The following is a 16,970-nucleotide window of genomic DNA, read 5'->3' as shown; positions in this document are numbered from 1 at the left end:
CGCGTTAAATACCCGTATTCAAGCTATTAATACTATCCAACTATTAAAATCAGATGCTTTTTTTTTATGTCAAAAACGAAATGTTTCTTAACTAGAGCTTGTATTATAGTATGTATTATGTGACGTCACGGATTTTGGAGTCGGAAACAATTTTTAATATACTTTAATGAGACCAATAGTGAAATCTCGTAATCAATAAAACTGATCAATTAAAGTGACATTTAATTGTTGTATTTGGTTATTTAAATAACTATATGCATTTTGTTTATGGCCAGTCAAGTACTCTAATTCGCATTATGTTCAGATATAAACTGACCAAAATAGATTTTAAAGCATAAAGTATCATTTAATGAATTTATCTGGTCAAGGGCGTTATATGAAATCTCCTTAGTTCATTTACAAGTGAAAGCACAGTTACTTGAAGCTAAAAAGTATGTTTTGTCTCGTTCTGTCATTGTCAAATATTGTTCAGTAAAAACACATTTTAGTTCAAAATATGCTGTAACTTTTTTTTACTGAATATGATAATATCCTTTTTTAACCCCTTGCAGAATTAGCCGAACTCCAACCGCCGATGTTTGAGCTCCACCCTATGCGCGTTCTCTTTCTAATGTCGAAATCCGGGTTCAAACCGCCGCAACTGAAAGAGAGGGAGCGATGGTCCCAAGTGTTCCATTCCTTCTTGAAGTTGGCGTTGACGAAAAATCCTAAAAAACGACCCACGGCTGATAAACTTTTACAGGTAATTAATTAAAATGCCTTATTCAGTTTAACATTATATACATAATTTATTTTGACTTTGAAAATCGATCGAATCGATGTATTTTCAATGTTATCATGCCGGACTTCTACACTGGAGGTCCCGGGTTCGAACCCCGCTCTTGTCGACATGGGAAATGATTTCTTTCAGATTAACCTGAGTCTTGAATGTTTATCTAATGTATCCTTACATATTATAAAACAAAGTCCTCTGTGGCGTCTGTTTGTATGTCTGTTCGCGATAAACTCAAAAACTACTGCATGGATTTTCATGCGGTTTTCACCAATAGATAGTGTGATTCCTGAGGAATGTTTAGGTGTACAATTTATTATGTTATAAAATATATTATCGTTTAGTATCCCATAAAACAAGTGTTCCAACTTAACGGTCGACCATCCGCTATACAACTGCGAAAATCGCATCAAATTCCATCCAGTCGTTTTTACGTTTTGCTCGAACAAACATATCACACTTACAGTTTTATTATATGTATAGAAAAGTATAGAAAATAACGAGCAAGCGAAGCGAGCGGGGTCTGCAAATTTACTTCGGCCAAAATACGTTTTTTGTATGTATGTGTGTTTGTAACGCGATAACTTTCGAACCGCGTTGGTCTGATTTTGATGAAATATAAAAGGTATGTAGGATCTGTCAATAGAATTTTTAAGTTCGTGTGGCAACGAAATCGATTAAGTGGTTTTTGAAATATTCATAGTTTCATATTTAAAAAAAAAAATGTGTTCGCGAGGTCTACGTTCACACCGAACAACTAGTAATGACAAATTGCTAATTGATCGCTTTGTTCCCAGCACCCGTTCTTCTTCCAACAAGATATGAGCAAGAGATTGGCCATCGAGTTGCTGCAGAAGTATTCAAATCCTCCCAGCCACTGCAACAGCCAAGAAGACGACGATACGGTGAGTGTTATATGGTTTTTAGGGTTCCGTACATCAAAATGTTAACTTTATTTTTAATCACTACGTAGTATCACATGAGTGGGGAATCGGAACAGAGGCAAAGCTTAATAAGGAACGTCCGAAATTGTTGCCTATTTGAGTAGGATTGGCGAAGGTGATTTAAATAAAATTTATCATTTACATCTCTGAATCTAGTTGTTTACACTTTTTTGACTACCAGTTTACACTTTATTGCGCGAAAAACAATTTAAAACTCGTAAATTTTTACTGAGCATTAGCGCGAACCTTAGCCTGTCTACTGGCCGAGCGCGCGCGAACCGGTTTGATCCAGTTACGGCTCGTACACGACAAGCGGCTAGTGGACATGCACACATGCGCCGCATTCTTGCAGTAGTGTGTCGCCAAAAAATATACTTTCTTTTAAATCCCGCAACGGATTTTGACGCATTTTACGCTGTTGTTAACACAATTTTATCCCGAAGTTTATACATAAGTTATCGTGTGAGGCCGGGTTAGGTTAGATTTAGATTTAGGGTTAGATTTATATTTCAAACTTACAGCTAATATTATAGGATGAATAAATATTTTCACGCTTTGTTTGAAGAATTCCCATGCATTTTGAGATAAAATATAGCCTATAGCAATATTGAATAATGTACCTTTCTAATGGTTAAAGTATTTTTGAAATCGGTTCGGTAGTTTCGGATTACCCGCCTCAAACATACAAACTCATAAACGCTTACCTCTTTATAATCATAGTATAGATTACCAAGTCATATTATGAATGCGAAAGTAAGTTTGTGTGTTACCTCTTCACGCCTTATCAAATTTTCAAACTCAACAAATTTTCTTAACAAATTTTGCACATATGTAGTTTGAAGTAGGGAGAAGGACATAGGGTAACTTTCATTCCGAAAACATAAGTATTCCCGTTTGAAGTCGCCGGCAAAAGCTGGTAGTATCTATTGCTAATGCGAGTAAAAATTTTCAGGCGGTATCAAACGTACCCCAGCGTATAGCGTCTAAACACACCGGCCGCGGTCGCCGAGTGTTGGCCGAGCGGAGCGGCTCCAGACACAGACCGCATCTGCCGGACAACCCCGTCCGACCGACCAGTCTGCTGGACGACGATGTTACCGCGGCCAGAGTCACTATGCTGGATGAGGGTATGTGGAGATTGTAAAGGAGTGCCTTGTTTTGTCGCTTGTCGTATAGCTTCGTCGGTGTTGTGGGAAATCGCACGACTTGTGATGTGGATGGCGTGAGTTCGATCCTCACCTCAAATGATGAGGGAAATGATCTTTTTCTGATTGGCCCGGGTCTTGGATGTTTATCTATATAGGTATTTGTTATAAAATATGATGTCGTTGAATTAGTATCCCGTAACACAAGTCTCGAGCTTACTTTGGGGCTAGCTTAATCTGTGTGATTTGTTCTAATATATTTATATTTAATTTCGTGGTTTGGGATTTCTACAATGTAACATTTGTGGTGTTGTATCTTTGGGAATTTCGGGAATTCTTCGGTAAAATATGTATAGATAATAGAAAGAAAAAAATAGGATCTATCCATTTAATTTTGGGAATACTGAAAACATATAACATATATGTTTCATACATTTGGGGCTTTTTAAAGAGTTTGTAATTTTAGATAGGTATGCTTTTGTAATCTGCAGCCGTTCATATAATCACAACTTATTTCTTTTTAAAAGTATTTTTTTTGTAAAAAATAAAAGTTAATTATCGTGAATTTATTTTTATTTTTTCCCCCGTTGCAGGCCGCGACCGCATACGTTCAGGCGCGTACGATGACTCGCCCATCATAGATTTAGACGCGGACGATCTCGCGGACAACCTCGTCAAGAATAGGTGCGACGGCGATACCGGGAGACGAGGTGGGTATATACAGGATATAAAAGTGCGGGGAAAGAATTATAGCTATAGGTTAAGAGCACAGTTTCGCTTAGTCACGTAGGGCGTGGGTTCGATTTCCGCTCGAGTACTGAATTCTTTCAACTCATCATTTAAATTGGGGTTTAAATGTCTGTTACAAAGCAAAAGCAAAGAGGACAAACAAAAATTCTATTTACAAATTAATAAACTACAAATAATCAAAGATTTACTGAATTTTCTTTTAACACCACTTTGTAAAAAAAAATCACTACTGTTTTTTGCAAATAAATAATTTGTTTGTCTATGTCTAAACACACATTTATTTTTCATTTCAAGGTTTCCATAGACAAACGAGCGAGGATTGGAGCGTGGCGTCGTTAATGACTTGTCCGAAACACAACCCTCTGTCCCAAGAGACCACAGACACGATGCAGTCGAGCGAGAAGTGAGTTTATGCTTTCTTTGCAGTCCTGCAACTTGACGTCACGTTGTAACAATTAATTGTCTTTTGTGTCTCCTTTAGTGTCGGCGAAACGGTCCACGAAACTGACGTGACACTTTTAAATCTATAATCTATGGTTTCTAGTGTTGTGACGGTCGCTTTTTAATTTATTATGTTTATTTTGTTTGTTTAAATGTTTGTTTGGTCGTTTGGGATCTTCAGACAGATAAAGATATCATAAATAATAAAAAAATATTGCTAATGAAAATTTTTGATTAGCAATCTTTTAAAATACTTTGTATGTTGACATAAAGTACATTTTTAACTGCGCGAAATGAAGTTACAAGCGTTGATGTAACTTATTTATGTGTGCAAACTACTTCATATTGTCGATTTGTTAGTTTTCTGTCTGGGAACGAAAGAAAAATATATGTCAGCTGGTTCTCGCGTGACTGATTGTAAAAGTCAGTCAAGGGATAGGGCTATAAACTAGAGATTTTCAGTGAAACTGGACTATTTCAGTGTCTCAGCTATCAATAAGCCCGCTATCCAGCTAAATGTGGTCTTCTGGTTTTGTGACCCTTGGCTCTGTCTACCTCGTAAGGGGTATAGACATGATTATATATATTTGGGACTATATTTATAGTTGTAAAAAAATAACAAAGATTTTTTAAGTCATATGTATGAAGGTTTCAAACAACCATATAATTAATTCGAATTATTTATTTATTTATATATATATATATATATGTATAATTTTATATTAATTTATGTTATATTTTATAGCAAGTGGTGTCGGGTGATCACTGGTGATGATATATTGGGAATGAGTTTGAGGTATTAAAAAAAAAAGAAAAGCGTTTTCTGAGTTTTTTTTTTATTTGGTGCGCAGGATCTAACATATTTTTTCGAAATTTTGATATTTTTTTTATTATTGTTTTTTTTTTTAACTTTTTTGTTTTGGTGGAGGATTTTCTTTTAATTTTGCTGGAGGATTAACTTTTAGGAATTTGGTATGCAAGTTATATTTGACTAGTTATTCCATGACTGCAATATTAAAGCTTTTATTCATTACTAGCTGCGCCCCGGGACTCCGATCCCGTGAGAATATCGGTATAAAAATGACCCCATCAATAATCGTAGATTATATTCTACCCATGTGCTAAATTTTTTAACAATATGTCCAGTATATTCTGCTTTAAAAGCATTTATAATATAAGTAGAATTAAGAACAACATTTTATGTTTGTTACATAATGTATACGCGTTATGTAATTCATACTGAAGCGGTGGTGGTGTAATGGTTAAGACGCCCGCCTGTGAATCGAAAGGTCCCAGGTTCGAATCCTACTCGTGCCACATGAGTCTGTATACCAATCTGACTCATTTATAGTAGTTTTCATCGACCACCACTTGCTTCCGGTGAAGGAAAAACATCGTGAGGAAACCTGCACACCGGTTGATTATTGACTTGCGTGTGAAATGGAGAAGGCAATAGCAAACCACTCCATTAATAATGCCAAGAAAGTTGTTACGTGTGTTTCATTCCATGTAATGACCACGTACCTCAGTCATGAGGAATAAGACTATGAAGAAGATGAATTCAAACTGACGTATTTTCGAAAATAAGTCAGTTATAGGCCAATGTGTACATGGCATCAAAATTTTGTAATTTAATTTAGTAGAAAAAGTTGAAGTTTAAAAAATAGTTTTTCTTGTATTTGATAGGAAAGTTTTTGATTTTTATTATCAAATTCAGTTTTTAGCATTTGTTTAGTAATTAGACCCGTCACAGTCACCTTTTCACATTATATTATGTTTCTTAAAGCTACATACTACTAGCAAATTTATAGCATTTGTTTAGTATTTAGACCGTCACAATCACCCTTTCACGTAAAATTATTCATTATATTTCTTAAAGCTATAAACTACTAGCAAATTTTAGCATTTGTTTAGTAATTAGACCGTCACAATCACCCTTTCGCGTAAAATTATTCATTATATTTCTTAAAGCTATAAACTACTGGCAGTTCGGAACGATTTTTTTTTACACAAGAACTTTATGTCAATATATAACTTGCATATGTCTGTATGGCATCTTTCATGAGTGTCGGTTGAGCACCGCGATACAGCGAACACGTTTTATATGCATGAAAAATGTATGATCTTACAAATATTATTAGTTTATTTCAGTCAAATGTTTAATTAGAATTTTATGAATGAAAAATTATTTTATTCAAGTGACCAGGCTCTTTATGTTAGTATACTTAAGATATGTTAGTAGACATAATAGTAATAATAATATAAAATCCAAAGTATTATTAACTAGATGTTGCCCGGGGCTTCGCTCCCGTGGGAGTTTTGAGATAAAATATAGCCTATAGCAATCTTGGATAATGTACGTTTGCAATGGTGAAAGAATTTTTGAAATCGGTTCGGTAGTTTCGGAGATTACCCGCCTCAAACGTACAAACTCAAAAACGCTTACCTCTTTAAAATAATAATATAGATTAAATGTGTAATTCGCACTAATATTATAATGCAAGGTTTTGTCTGTCACGCTTTCATAGTTAAACGGATTTTGAAGGCCAGTTGCCATCAAGACAAATGAGATTTTTTCCATGTGTCAAAAACAAAAAAATATACGGAGCTTGTGTGACAGTGGGACAAGTGACGTCACAAATGTTGGAGTTAAAAAGTGTTTTAATATTAATTTAATGAGAACAAAAAATATTATAATGTTTACTTAAATTCCTTTACTCCTTCGAAGCCGGACAGCTCGATCTGCTAAGAGCAAACCGCTCAACTTAACTGCTCGCACAATAGTGCATCACCAACTGTTGACGTAATACAGTCCGGCAGAATTATCTCGGCTCTGCTCGGACACCGCTTTACTGCACAGGAACGGACTTAAAATTAATTTGAAATTAATTCAATTAATTGATTCCATTTAACAATAAAAACATTGTGATGGAAATTAAAGTTAATACAATTTCGTCATATATGAGCACATAACAAACAATAATCAACTTAACATAATTAATGACAAAATATCAATTCGAGTATCGTTTGATTATCGTGTTTTATTATGTTAAGCATTTATTTTATACATAGACAACTGACGTATAGAAAATATTAAACTATAATACGAGTGTTCTAATATAATTATTTCTAACGTGCGGTATTTTGAAACCTTTTTTTTTAACATTAAAATTACATCGCAAAATAATCTATAATATTTGTAAGATCTCATACAATCTGTATGGCTTTATGTGTATGTTTACGGATGTATTGGAAGACTGATATGTGTGTGTTTTTTCTACGTATTTTATAATGATTTTCATGTAAAGGTAAGGTTTTGAGGTGTGATTTCATTAGCTTATGTAAAGACTGAAAAACGGTTTTATTGTATAAAATTATCCTCTTATTTATAAAAAGTTGATATTTTAGTTCTGAAGAAGTGGTGGTCTAGTGGTTAAGACCTGTCTTCGAATGGTTCCAGGTTCGAAACCTACTAGTCACACGAGTTTGTATACCAATCTGATTCATGTATAGATGTTTTCGTAGACCACCACTTGCTCCCGGTGAAGGAAAACATCGTGAGGAAACCTGCACACTGGTTGACTATTTAGTTCACTTGTGTGTACGCGACTACCTGCCACTAGATGGAGGTAGGTTGTCGTGAAAATCATGTCAGATGTCTTTAATATGATACCAGTGTTACCAATAACACTCTTTATAAGTAAGTTTACTTAAAATACGCTCTGAAACAATATATTTTTGAGAGAAAGAGACAAAGCATATTTTAAGTGAGATAGGTTTTAACTATTTTACAAATAAGAGGTATAAAGTTTGAGCTATAAATCTGATGCACGAAAGGAGGTCTTGTATTTTTTTATGTGCTTTAAATGATTGTCCAACAGCTATACGACAATATTCATAATGTCCAGGCAATGTGATAAGTTAAAGCTATAATAATTTATTTCGCTCAAAATGCCTTGTCCATATTCAAAGTGAACGAGCATTACAAAGAATATCCTAATTAATAATCTGTTTTTGCACAGAAATGTTTATTGATATAATAAATTTTGAAAATCACACACGTTTCAAATTACACTTTTAGATTTTCTACCAAAACTGTAGGTATACTTTACACTGGCAACACTAGACTATGGGAGTGGCGTGTCAGCACGTGTCTGTACGTTGTATCTCTTGTTTTAGGAGCCTCTTGCAATATATTGACGAAGAGTTAATGCTAAGGTAAACAAGCATGGTAGTTTAGTCATTAGTTTGTGTCGCTTTAAGTGTTCACTTTGGTAGATTATGTATAAAAGCTACCATTAAATCTGTATAATATTTGTTCGGAATAAATATAATATTTTTGTTCATAAATTAAAATTATTTTGCTTCTAACGAATTTAGAATTTTATTTCTTATATTTTTATTTGCGTTTAATTTAAATGTATGCAGTTTATTAGTAATAAATACACTTACATTTATTTAAAATGCTTTTAAAATAAATATTTATTCCGAACATCTAGTATGTGTATCCGATTGTAAAAAAATGTAGTAAATGTCAAATTTGTACAAAACATGCTGATTACCAATTTTATATCGTAGATATTATAGATATTTGTGATTACGTACATTGAAAATTTGAAGTTTGGCATGACGCATGTTAGATTTGAAAGATTTTTTTAAAAACTACCCTCCATAAACTTAATAACACAAAAAAAAAGTTATATAAATTAATAGTATACATATATATAAATAAGGTATTTATAAAAAAATAGTTAAATAGTTTGATATCCCACCAGCACCACTTGTTATTTAACCCTTGAATTAATGCATTAAAAAAAAATAAAAAACAAAAATACAAATTTTGTGTCTAACACCATCCAAAGCTTCTACAACCCTAACAGCACTGCACACAGCTTTCTACCAAAAGCTACCAAGAACTACCAAAATAGTAGAATTTTATTCCAACAGGGCAACACTGCCACTGACAGCGGAAACTGCAAATATGGCGCAAGCGACCAGCTCGAGCCTATCAATACACGATCAACATCTATCCCAATGTATACAATTAAAGCAAAATTATTTAAACAATTCTACCACGAATATCTACCAAAATTTAGCGACAAATCTCACTTCGATCGGCGCTTCTAGAGTATCAATCGACGATCCGTTATGTCGGAAAGTGGGCGATGATATAATATACGTAGATCACGAAAGCGATCTCGTTTTGGAATCACCACAAGTTCGCAACGCGAACTGCGAATGTGGCCTGTGTCCCAAGCCAGAGATTCGCGACAACAACACACTGAGCGATTTACAGAGATCAGTGAGCAAGTGTTCCTGTGACGCTTGCAATTCGAACGGCGATATACTGAGCTATTACAGAAACTGCTCCAATCAGAACAACGATTCGGGCATAGTGTACTGCGAAGAGTGTAAAAAACAGAAAATATCCGTTTCCAACTTCAGAGCTTTGCAAATCGCTAACAGGTTGAGAATAGACGATGAAAAAATCGAAAACGGCACGAATTCCGACGAAGATTTGTGTAGGAAGATAGATATGAGCTTAAACATGGTAGAGAAGACTTACGAACACAGAAAAAGGCATAACAGACATAATTCCGACACGGTCACAGCTGGTATTGATTTGAGTCAATTCTGTCAATGTGAATTTGATGCGGCGAAGCGGAAAACTTCGTCGGTCGACGAGATATTCAGTAGGGTCGACGACAACAATGACGTTAAGGAGTTGACAGAGGAGGAGATCAAAGTTAGCCAGAGACAAAGGAGTTTGTCGGACAGTCAGAGGGACAAGGCTAAAGTTGAAAATAAAGGTGAGACTCCAATTGTATTTTTCTATTTTAATATGCAATTTTTGCCAGTCGTCAGAGAGATCTAGTTGCATGCAACGCGTGACGATGTCATATCTGTTCTGTTAGCCCTTGAGTTGTTCCCTCGTTGGGAGCCGATGGGTGCAGTATGAGGTCATGCTTATCATAGTAATGCATTGTCATGGTAACTGAAGCGACGTGGGAAATTTCAACTCTCTAGGACAAGCGGAAGTAGGTGAAACTTAATAAAAGCTTTGTCAAAAGGGTGTTTTTGCACATTTTTTATTATTAATGAGGTTAGGATTTTTTATTTTTTATTAGGAGGTGTTTACGATGCTTACCTTCCTTCACCGGAAGCGAGTGGTGGTCCATAAAAACTACTATACATGAGTCAGATTGGTATACAAACTCATCTGGCACGAGTAGGATTCGAACCTGGAATGCGGACAGTCTGGACCTCTCCAATGCTGATATTACACGTAACAGCTGCAAAAAAGCCGCTTATCTCTCACTCAATAAAACCCCATCCACACGATACAATCTGATTTTTGCTGCCTCTACTGAACGGACTACTTGTTTGTATCAAGTTGCCTCTTACCCAGAAGCAAAAATTGCCATTGGTCTTGGCTTTAACTACAAATGTAGATGAAAAAGAAAAGAAAAAGACTATGGACAAAACATTGGTTGTTAAAAAGAAAGCACCTGAGTCACGTAAATTTAGTTAGAAAGCTGGACAGTGCGACGATTTTAGAAATTTATGACACCGTAGTAAGTCCGTTCACTATGCTCTGCACGCTGCTTGCACGGTGACTACGTCGAAAAATTGGCCATTTAGCGTCCATACCACCCAATTTGATTCCAAATCGGGTGATACCGACTACACAATGACCTTGAATTTCACACGACCCTAATTTATTGTCAATCTAATCAAATTGGGCGTAAAATTGGGCTGTGTGGAAGGGGTTTAAATAAATAATGTAACCTCCCCCCCCCTCGCCCCGTCAGTGTCGACGCCCCCGGTGCCCCCGCGGCGCTCGCGGGCGCGCCGCGCGCACACGCCCCCGCGCCCCGCCCCCAACGGGTTACCGCCCACGCCCAAGGTGCATATGGGCGCGTGTTTCTCAAAGGTACGTAATATTTTTTTTATGATAATTGTCATCAGACGTTTTAATAAGCCCACTGGTGGGGTCTGAAGGTATGCATACAATTTTACGTCATAATTTAAATTTACTATGGCATAATGATTTTTAAGCATAACGTTCTTACGCATAATGGTTTATTCGTAACAATTTGAACCATAAGTAACCTAACCCAACCTAAAAGTTAATTATGACACATTTACCCGTATGCCAAAAATCAATTATGACCTATTATGCCAAAATATTGCATGCCAAAATCGTTATGCCAAAGTACAATAGTACAAAATAGTTTACGCGATAAAAAGTGGTCCCGCACTGTTTGGGTGAATTACACGAGCGTTTGAACGCGGCGTGTAGCGTTTCATTAGGGTCCGAATTTTTTTTTCACAGTCACAGTCAAAAAAGCAAATCGAGTGAACGCTTCCTCCCACGATTGAACTGTTTCGTTCGTATATTTGCTTAAAGCCATCGAAAAAACCGGAGAAAATTAATTAAGTGACCTTTGATTACATGAGTTACCATGTATAAGAAGTATGGGCCATGGTGGGAGACGGCCCAATGTAAATTGGCGGGTATTAACGAGTGCAAATTTTGCCGGGAACAACAGTGCCTTCGATGGAGCTCAAGATGATACACGGTCACCCATCCAATAACCGATCATAGCGAATAATAAATAAATAAATAATGAATGTAACTTAACCACGTTATTACAACCAAACGCGCGAGTCACAGCGCTATTAGGTTCCCGCCATCAAGACTTATAAAGGTTCAATTTATGTTGCCCGGGGCTTCGCTCCCGTGGGAATTTCGAGATAAAATATAGCCTATAGCAATCTTGGATAATGTACCTTTCTAATGGGGAAAGAATTTTTGAAATCGGTTCGGTAGTTTCGGAGATTACCCGCCTCAAACATACAAACTCAAAAACGCTTACCTCTTTATAATAATAATAATAAAGTAAAAAAAAACTATAGAAGTATAGATAAAATAGGTTCAAATTTAAAATTATTCAATTCAGGATGATATACATAACTTATTAACGCCAAAAATTCACTTCAAACTAAGCCCACTTCCAAAGCGGCGCAACAAACTTAATAGGGTAAGTACCCTATTAAGTTTGTTGCGCCAAGGTCAGAAGATTGTAAAAAATATGTATAATCTATATAAAATAGATATATTTAGGATCATTATGACAATTCATAGACTGTGACAATGCAGCCGGATCTCTAAATACGAAGATTTAAACTTGGTTGGAAAGTCCATTTTCAAAAAGTATGAAATTATAAAAATAAATTAAACCATCATAAATAACAAAAATTTGAGTTAGTAACCCATAACACAAGTCTCGAACTTACTTTGGGGCCGACTAGACTCAATCTGTATGATTTGTCCATACATATTTATTTTTTTTATCCCTATCAGGTGTTCAACGGATGCCCTCTCAGGATAAACTGCACAGCTTCATGGATACATCCCGATACCAGAGACCAGCATATTCTCATTGGTAAGAGATATCTTAATCACATACAAATTTACAAAACGACTATATAATATTACTATCGGCCCGCCCAGGCTGCGCTCTTTTGAAACCGTAATGAAAAAAGTAGCCTATGTTATTCTTGAATGTTTCGTCTGTCTCTGTGACAAATTTCATCACAATCTGTCCGCCATATGAAATTAAAACAAAAATACAGATCTTTTCTCTTTATAATATTAGTATCGATTAGTACGTATATGCAAACCAAAAAATATACACAAAAAAACCTCATACTTTTATCCCGAATTCCCACGGGAGCGAAGCCCCGGGGCGCACCTAGTCTGATTTGACGGCCACTGAACCGAGAGGTCCCGGGTTCGATCCCCGGTCGGGTCATGATGGAAAATGATCTTTTTCTGATTGGCCCGGTTGTTGGATGTTTATCTATATATGTATTTGTTACAAAATATAGTATCGTTGAGTTAGTATCCCATAACACAAGTCTCGAACTTACTTTGGGGCTAGCTCAATCTGTGTGATTTGTCCTAATATATATATCCGTGACAAGCTTAGAATTGCATATTGGTTTTCATTATTGTTTTTTTTTTTGTAACTCAGGCGCAGAAGAGGGAATATACACGTTGAATCTGAACGAGTTACACGAAACAGCGATGGACCAGCTTTGTCCGAGAAGAACCTTATGGTTGCACGTCATCAAAGACGTGTTAATGTCACTGTCGGGTAAACTATTATATATTTTATCCCCGACTGACCGCGTAATTTCGCACGGGAACAGGGGGCTTACAATCATCTCTTAATGCGATCCAGTTCAGGACCTAAACTGATCTGCATCGCTGATTCAAGTACCGTCAAGATGATATAACGATCTATTATAGGTAGTGACCAAAACATTACGCCAATTCAATATCATTTTGCATACAATTCCGTACCATGATGTGCATTGTGAACGTAAACTGGATCGCTTAGCTGTCAAAATTGGCGATTCAAAAAAAGTTACTATTTCAGATATAAATCAAAATCAAATCATTTATTCAGAAATTAGGCCTTCTCGTGCACTTTTTCACGTCATATTCTAAATTAAATGATGTTTACCAAAGCTACAAACTACTAGCATTTCGGAACGACCACTGCTGAGAAGAAATGCCGAAAGAAACTCATTCAAACAGTGTTGGTCCCTATTATGCCAGAAGGGCTTACCATTTTTTAAATATAAATTTATGTACACAATAAATTACATGGTCAAAAGGTATACTGAAACATATTATGATTGTGATCAAGTGCTGATGAAAGGGCGAAGCCAGTTTACTATATTTAAATGCAAACACATTTCGTATCTCTTTTAGGTAAAACAGCATCACTGTACAGACACGAGTTACTACTATTGGCCGGTAGTGCTCGCTCCGGTAGGTCAAGAGTACTACCGCCGCGGTTACTACCAAGAAGATTTGCTAGCACGCGCCAACCTGATACAAGAGGTATGTACTTCACATCGCTCTCTCTCTCTCTCTCTCTCTCTCTCTCTCTCTCTCTCTCTCTCTCTCTCTCTCTCTCTCTCTCTCTCTCTCTCTCTCATAATAAATGTAAAAGGGACAAATATAATGGTCATTAAGTGAAATCAGAAGAATATGTTTATTAAAAGCTTTTATTTGGTTTCAATGTTTGTTTGTAATCAAATATTACAAGTTAAAATTCAACTACTTCCGCTTGAAATTTGAGATTTGAAATTTGTTTAATCTACGAATCACGAAAAGTCGTAGAACAATAGTTGCTCGTTTTGACGTACCCGAGTAGTGTTAGGTGGTTTTGCGCTTGATACCAGTAACCCTGTATAGATATTTTCCTGTCACAGGTTGTATACGGTGCGCGGTGGCCAGGAATCCATACAACGGATACAAGTACCTGTGCGGGGCGACCCCCTCCGGGCTCTTCCTCATGCAGTGGTACGACCCGCTGCGGAAGTTCATGTTGCTCAAGGTGCGGCGCGGGAATTGTGGGAATTATGGGAAAACACAAGGGACCTTTATTTGAAAAATATACGATTTTTGTATTACCTACCCTATTATTTAAGCAAATAAAAATTATTTGGTTGTTATAAAATTATGGGAAAACTGTATGTGTGTGGTTTGCCCCTTGTGTCGGCCCCGGACGGGAATTGAAAATAATGTTTTAATTGCACGTTTATACTTTATTTGTATTTATTTATTTAATAAGTCTACATGACTTATAACAGTGTAAATATAAAACTTACAAATAGGAGACTAAGTACAAAGATACTATTTATATATATAGAAATTTCTTCCAGTAGTACGTACAAAATATTAATGTGACTTACATATTTGACGACCTCGGTGGCGGAGTGGTAAAGTTCTTGCCACTGAACCGAGAGGTCCCGGGTTCGATCCCCGGTCGGGCCATGATGGAAAATGATCTTTTCTGATTGGCCCGGGTCTACATATGTATTTGTTATAAAATATAGTATCGTTGAGTTAGTATCCCATAACACAAGTCTCGAACTTACTTTGGGGCTATTTATATTTATTTTATTATAAATGCCGAAGTTTTTGAGGATGTGTGACATTTGTTACTCTTTCACGCAAAATCTACACACAGATTATATAAAATTTGGTACATAGGTAAAATATAACCTGGAATAACACATAGGGTACTCATTATCCCGAAATTTCCAAGGGATCGAAGCCCCGGGGCGCAGCTAGTAAATATATAAAACTGTAATAAATAAATGTATTTTGTTACAGAACATAGAATGCAGTCTCCCCACTCCACTACTAGCGTTCGAGCTGATCATTACTCCGGAACTAGAGTATCCGTTGATCTGTGTCGGCGTCACGAACAAACCTATGAAGCTAACATTGCTCAATATTAATTCTGGCAAGTTAAACAACCAATATGAAAAACATCGAAATGCCTTTAAATTATTTTTTTAGAGATACAACTTTTAGATTCTCGAAATTCCCACTTATGTGCATTAGCATTGAAGTGGGAATTCCAGTGATGGGAAATATGGGAATTAAAGCTATGTGTCCCGTGGGCCCCTCGTATGACATCCACGGGCGGGATCAACATCCTCCGAGCTACTTTACTCGAGTAAACATAACATTTCCCCTACAGGAGCGACGTGGTTCCACTCGGACGAACTGGAGTTTCGCGGTGGTTCAGCCACAGTGATACCTCGTCCGGAACGACTGCACACATTGCGGGCTGTGCATCAATTAGATAAGGACAGGGTAAGAAAATATTGGTTACTGGCCATGGCTTGGGGGATTGTTTCCATGGAAATTCTCGTGATTATCCGACTTACTATTTAATATAAAAATGTAAGTGAAAAAGTGCCTGTGAAGGTCCAATTTCTGAATTAATGATTTGAATTAGAATACCATGTTACAAAACATTGGCAAACAAAATTAAATTTTTTTGAAATGCCATTTTGGAAATAAGCGTTCATTGTCATCGGGGAGATTTTGTTAATTCCTTGTAAATTCTTGTAAATTCCCTCATCGGGCGCCGATTCTGGTCCACAATCTGGTATTGCTTATCACAATAATGCATTCTCATCCAAACTAAACGTGTGTACAAAATTTCAGTTCCATCCTCAACGGTTTACTAAGATTAAGCATTAAGATCAATATCTCTCTGACGACAATAAAAGCTTGTGGCAAAAATATCATTATTAATGTCATGTGTCACATCACTACTCATCCCTTGTCTAGGGCTTTGTGTGGTGTTAGCGCCAAAAATAATTGTACATGTGCAGTTGCATTTAATAAACTGGCTTATTAATAAATTAGACCTTTTAATATATAACATTGGCGACGACGATGGGACCCGAACCCACGCGTACAGAGCACGGTTTATTAATAAATTAGACGTTTTAATATATGTATAACAGTTAAAAAATAGTTGCTTCATATCTTCTTATTCCTCAGGTGCTAGTCTGTCACGAGAACGTAGTAGACATAATACCAGTTCTTCCTCCGGCGTTGGAGCGATGGCGGACGGACGATGAGAAACGAAGGCCGAAACTAACTAGAATACAGTTCGATTTCAACATCGACAGTATATGTGAGTTTTAGATGGATAGATCAAATCCAAAATTCCTTTTTCAACTTAGGGTTCAACACATCATTGACGTCAAAAAAACTGAGTCTACTAAGAACTAAGATGCGGCGCAACAAATATACACACACAGCCATTTCTTCAAAGACCTCAATTAAACGTGGGTCTAATAAGTAATTAATACGCACTAATAATTATATTACAACAAAGTAAACGAAGTCTTTTCACCATTTATAGAACAACCATAAATTATATAACTAGGTATTCATATATAAACATATATTATGAGCACAAAGATGGGACTTATCGCACAATATCCTCGAGCCAACCTTTGAGTGCAAAGAGAAAGAACCAATAAGGTAAACATAACCGATTTTCCCGAAATCGGGAATTTCGGGAT

General features: G+C 36.3%; 1 protein-coding gene across 3 annotated transcripts in view; it reads left to right on the top strand.

Annotated features, from left to right (window-relative positions):
- The window catches only part of hppy (happyhour), a 32,889-nt gene that overhangs the window by 9,021 nt on the left and 6,898 nt on the right, over positions 1 to 16,970 (top strand). The window contains exons 6-21 of one of the 3 annotated variants that reach the window (XM_053764961.1): positions 552 to 742; positions 1,570 to 1,677; positions 2,669 to 2,843; positions 3,455 to 3,571; positions 3,906 to 4,014; positions 4,798 to 4,848; positions 8,232 to 8,270; positions 9,000 to 9,862; positions 10,865 to 10,986; positions 12,421 to 12,502; positions 13,094 to 13,216; positions 13,840 to 13,971; positions 14,346 to 14,470; positions 15,253 to 15,385; positions 15,626 to 15,741; positions 16,441 to 16,576. In XM_053764961.1, the coding sequence (XP_053620936.1) occupies positions 552 to 742; positions 1,570 to 1,677; positions 2,669 to 2,843; positions 3,455 to 3,571; positions 3,906 to 4,014; positions 4,798 to 4,848; positions 8,232 to 8,270; positions 9,000 to 9,862; positions 10,865 to 10,986; positions 12,421 to 12,502; positions 13,094 to 13,216; positions 13,840 to 13,971; positions 14,346 to 14,470; positions 15,253 to 15,385; positions 15,626 to 15,741; positions 16,441 to 16,576 (2,622 nt within the window). The remainder of the gene's footprint in view (positions 1 to 551; positions 743 to 1,569; positions 1,678 to 2,668; positions 2,844 to 3,454; positions 3,572 to 3,905; positions 4,015 to 4,797; positions 4,849 to 8,231; positions 8,271 to 8,999; positions 9,863 to 10,864; positions 10,987 to 12,420; positions 12,503 to 13,093; positions 13,217 to 13,839; positions 13,972 to 14,345; positions 14,471 to 15,252; positions 15,386 to 15,625; positions 15,742 to 16,440; positions 16,577 to 16,970) is intronic. The other 2 variants (XM_053764962.1, XM_053764963.1) reach the window with 2 other exon arrangements.

This window comes from Plodia interpunctella, chromosome 26 (assembly GCF_027563975.2).
Source record: "Plodia interpunctella isolate USDA-ARS_2022_Savannah chromosome 26, ilPloInte3.2, whole genome shotgun sequence".
NCBI lineage: Eukaryota > Metazoa > Arthropoda > Insecta > Lepidoptera > Pyralidae > Plodia > Plodia interpunctella.
This window is presented reverse-complemented; position numbering and strand designations above follow the sequence as displayed.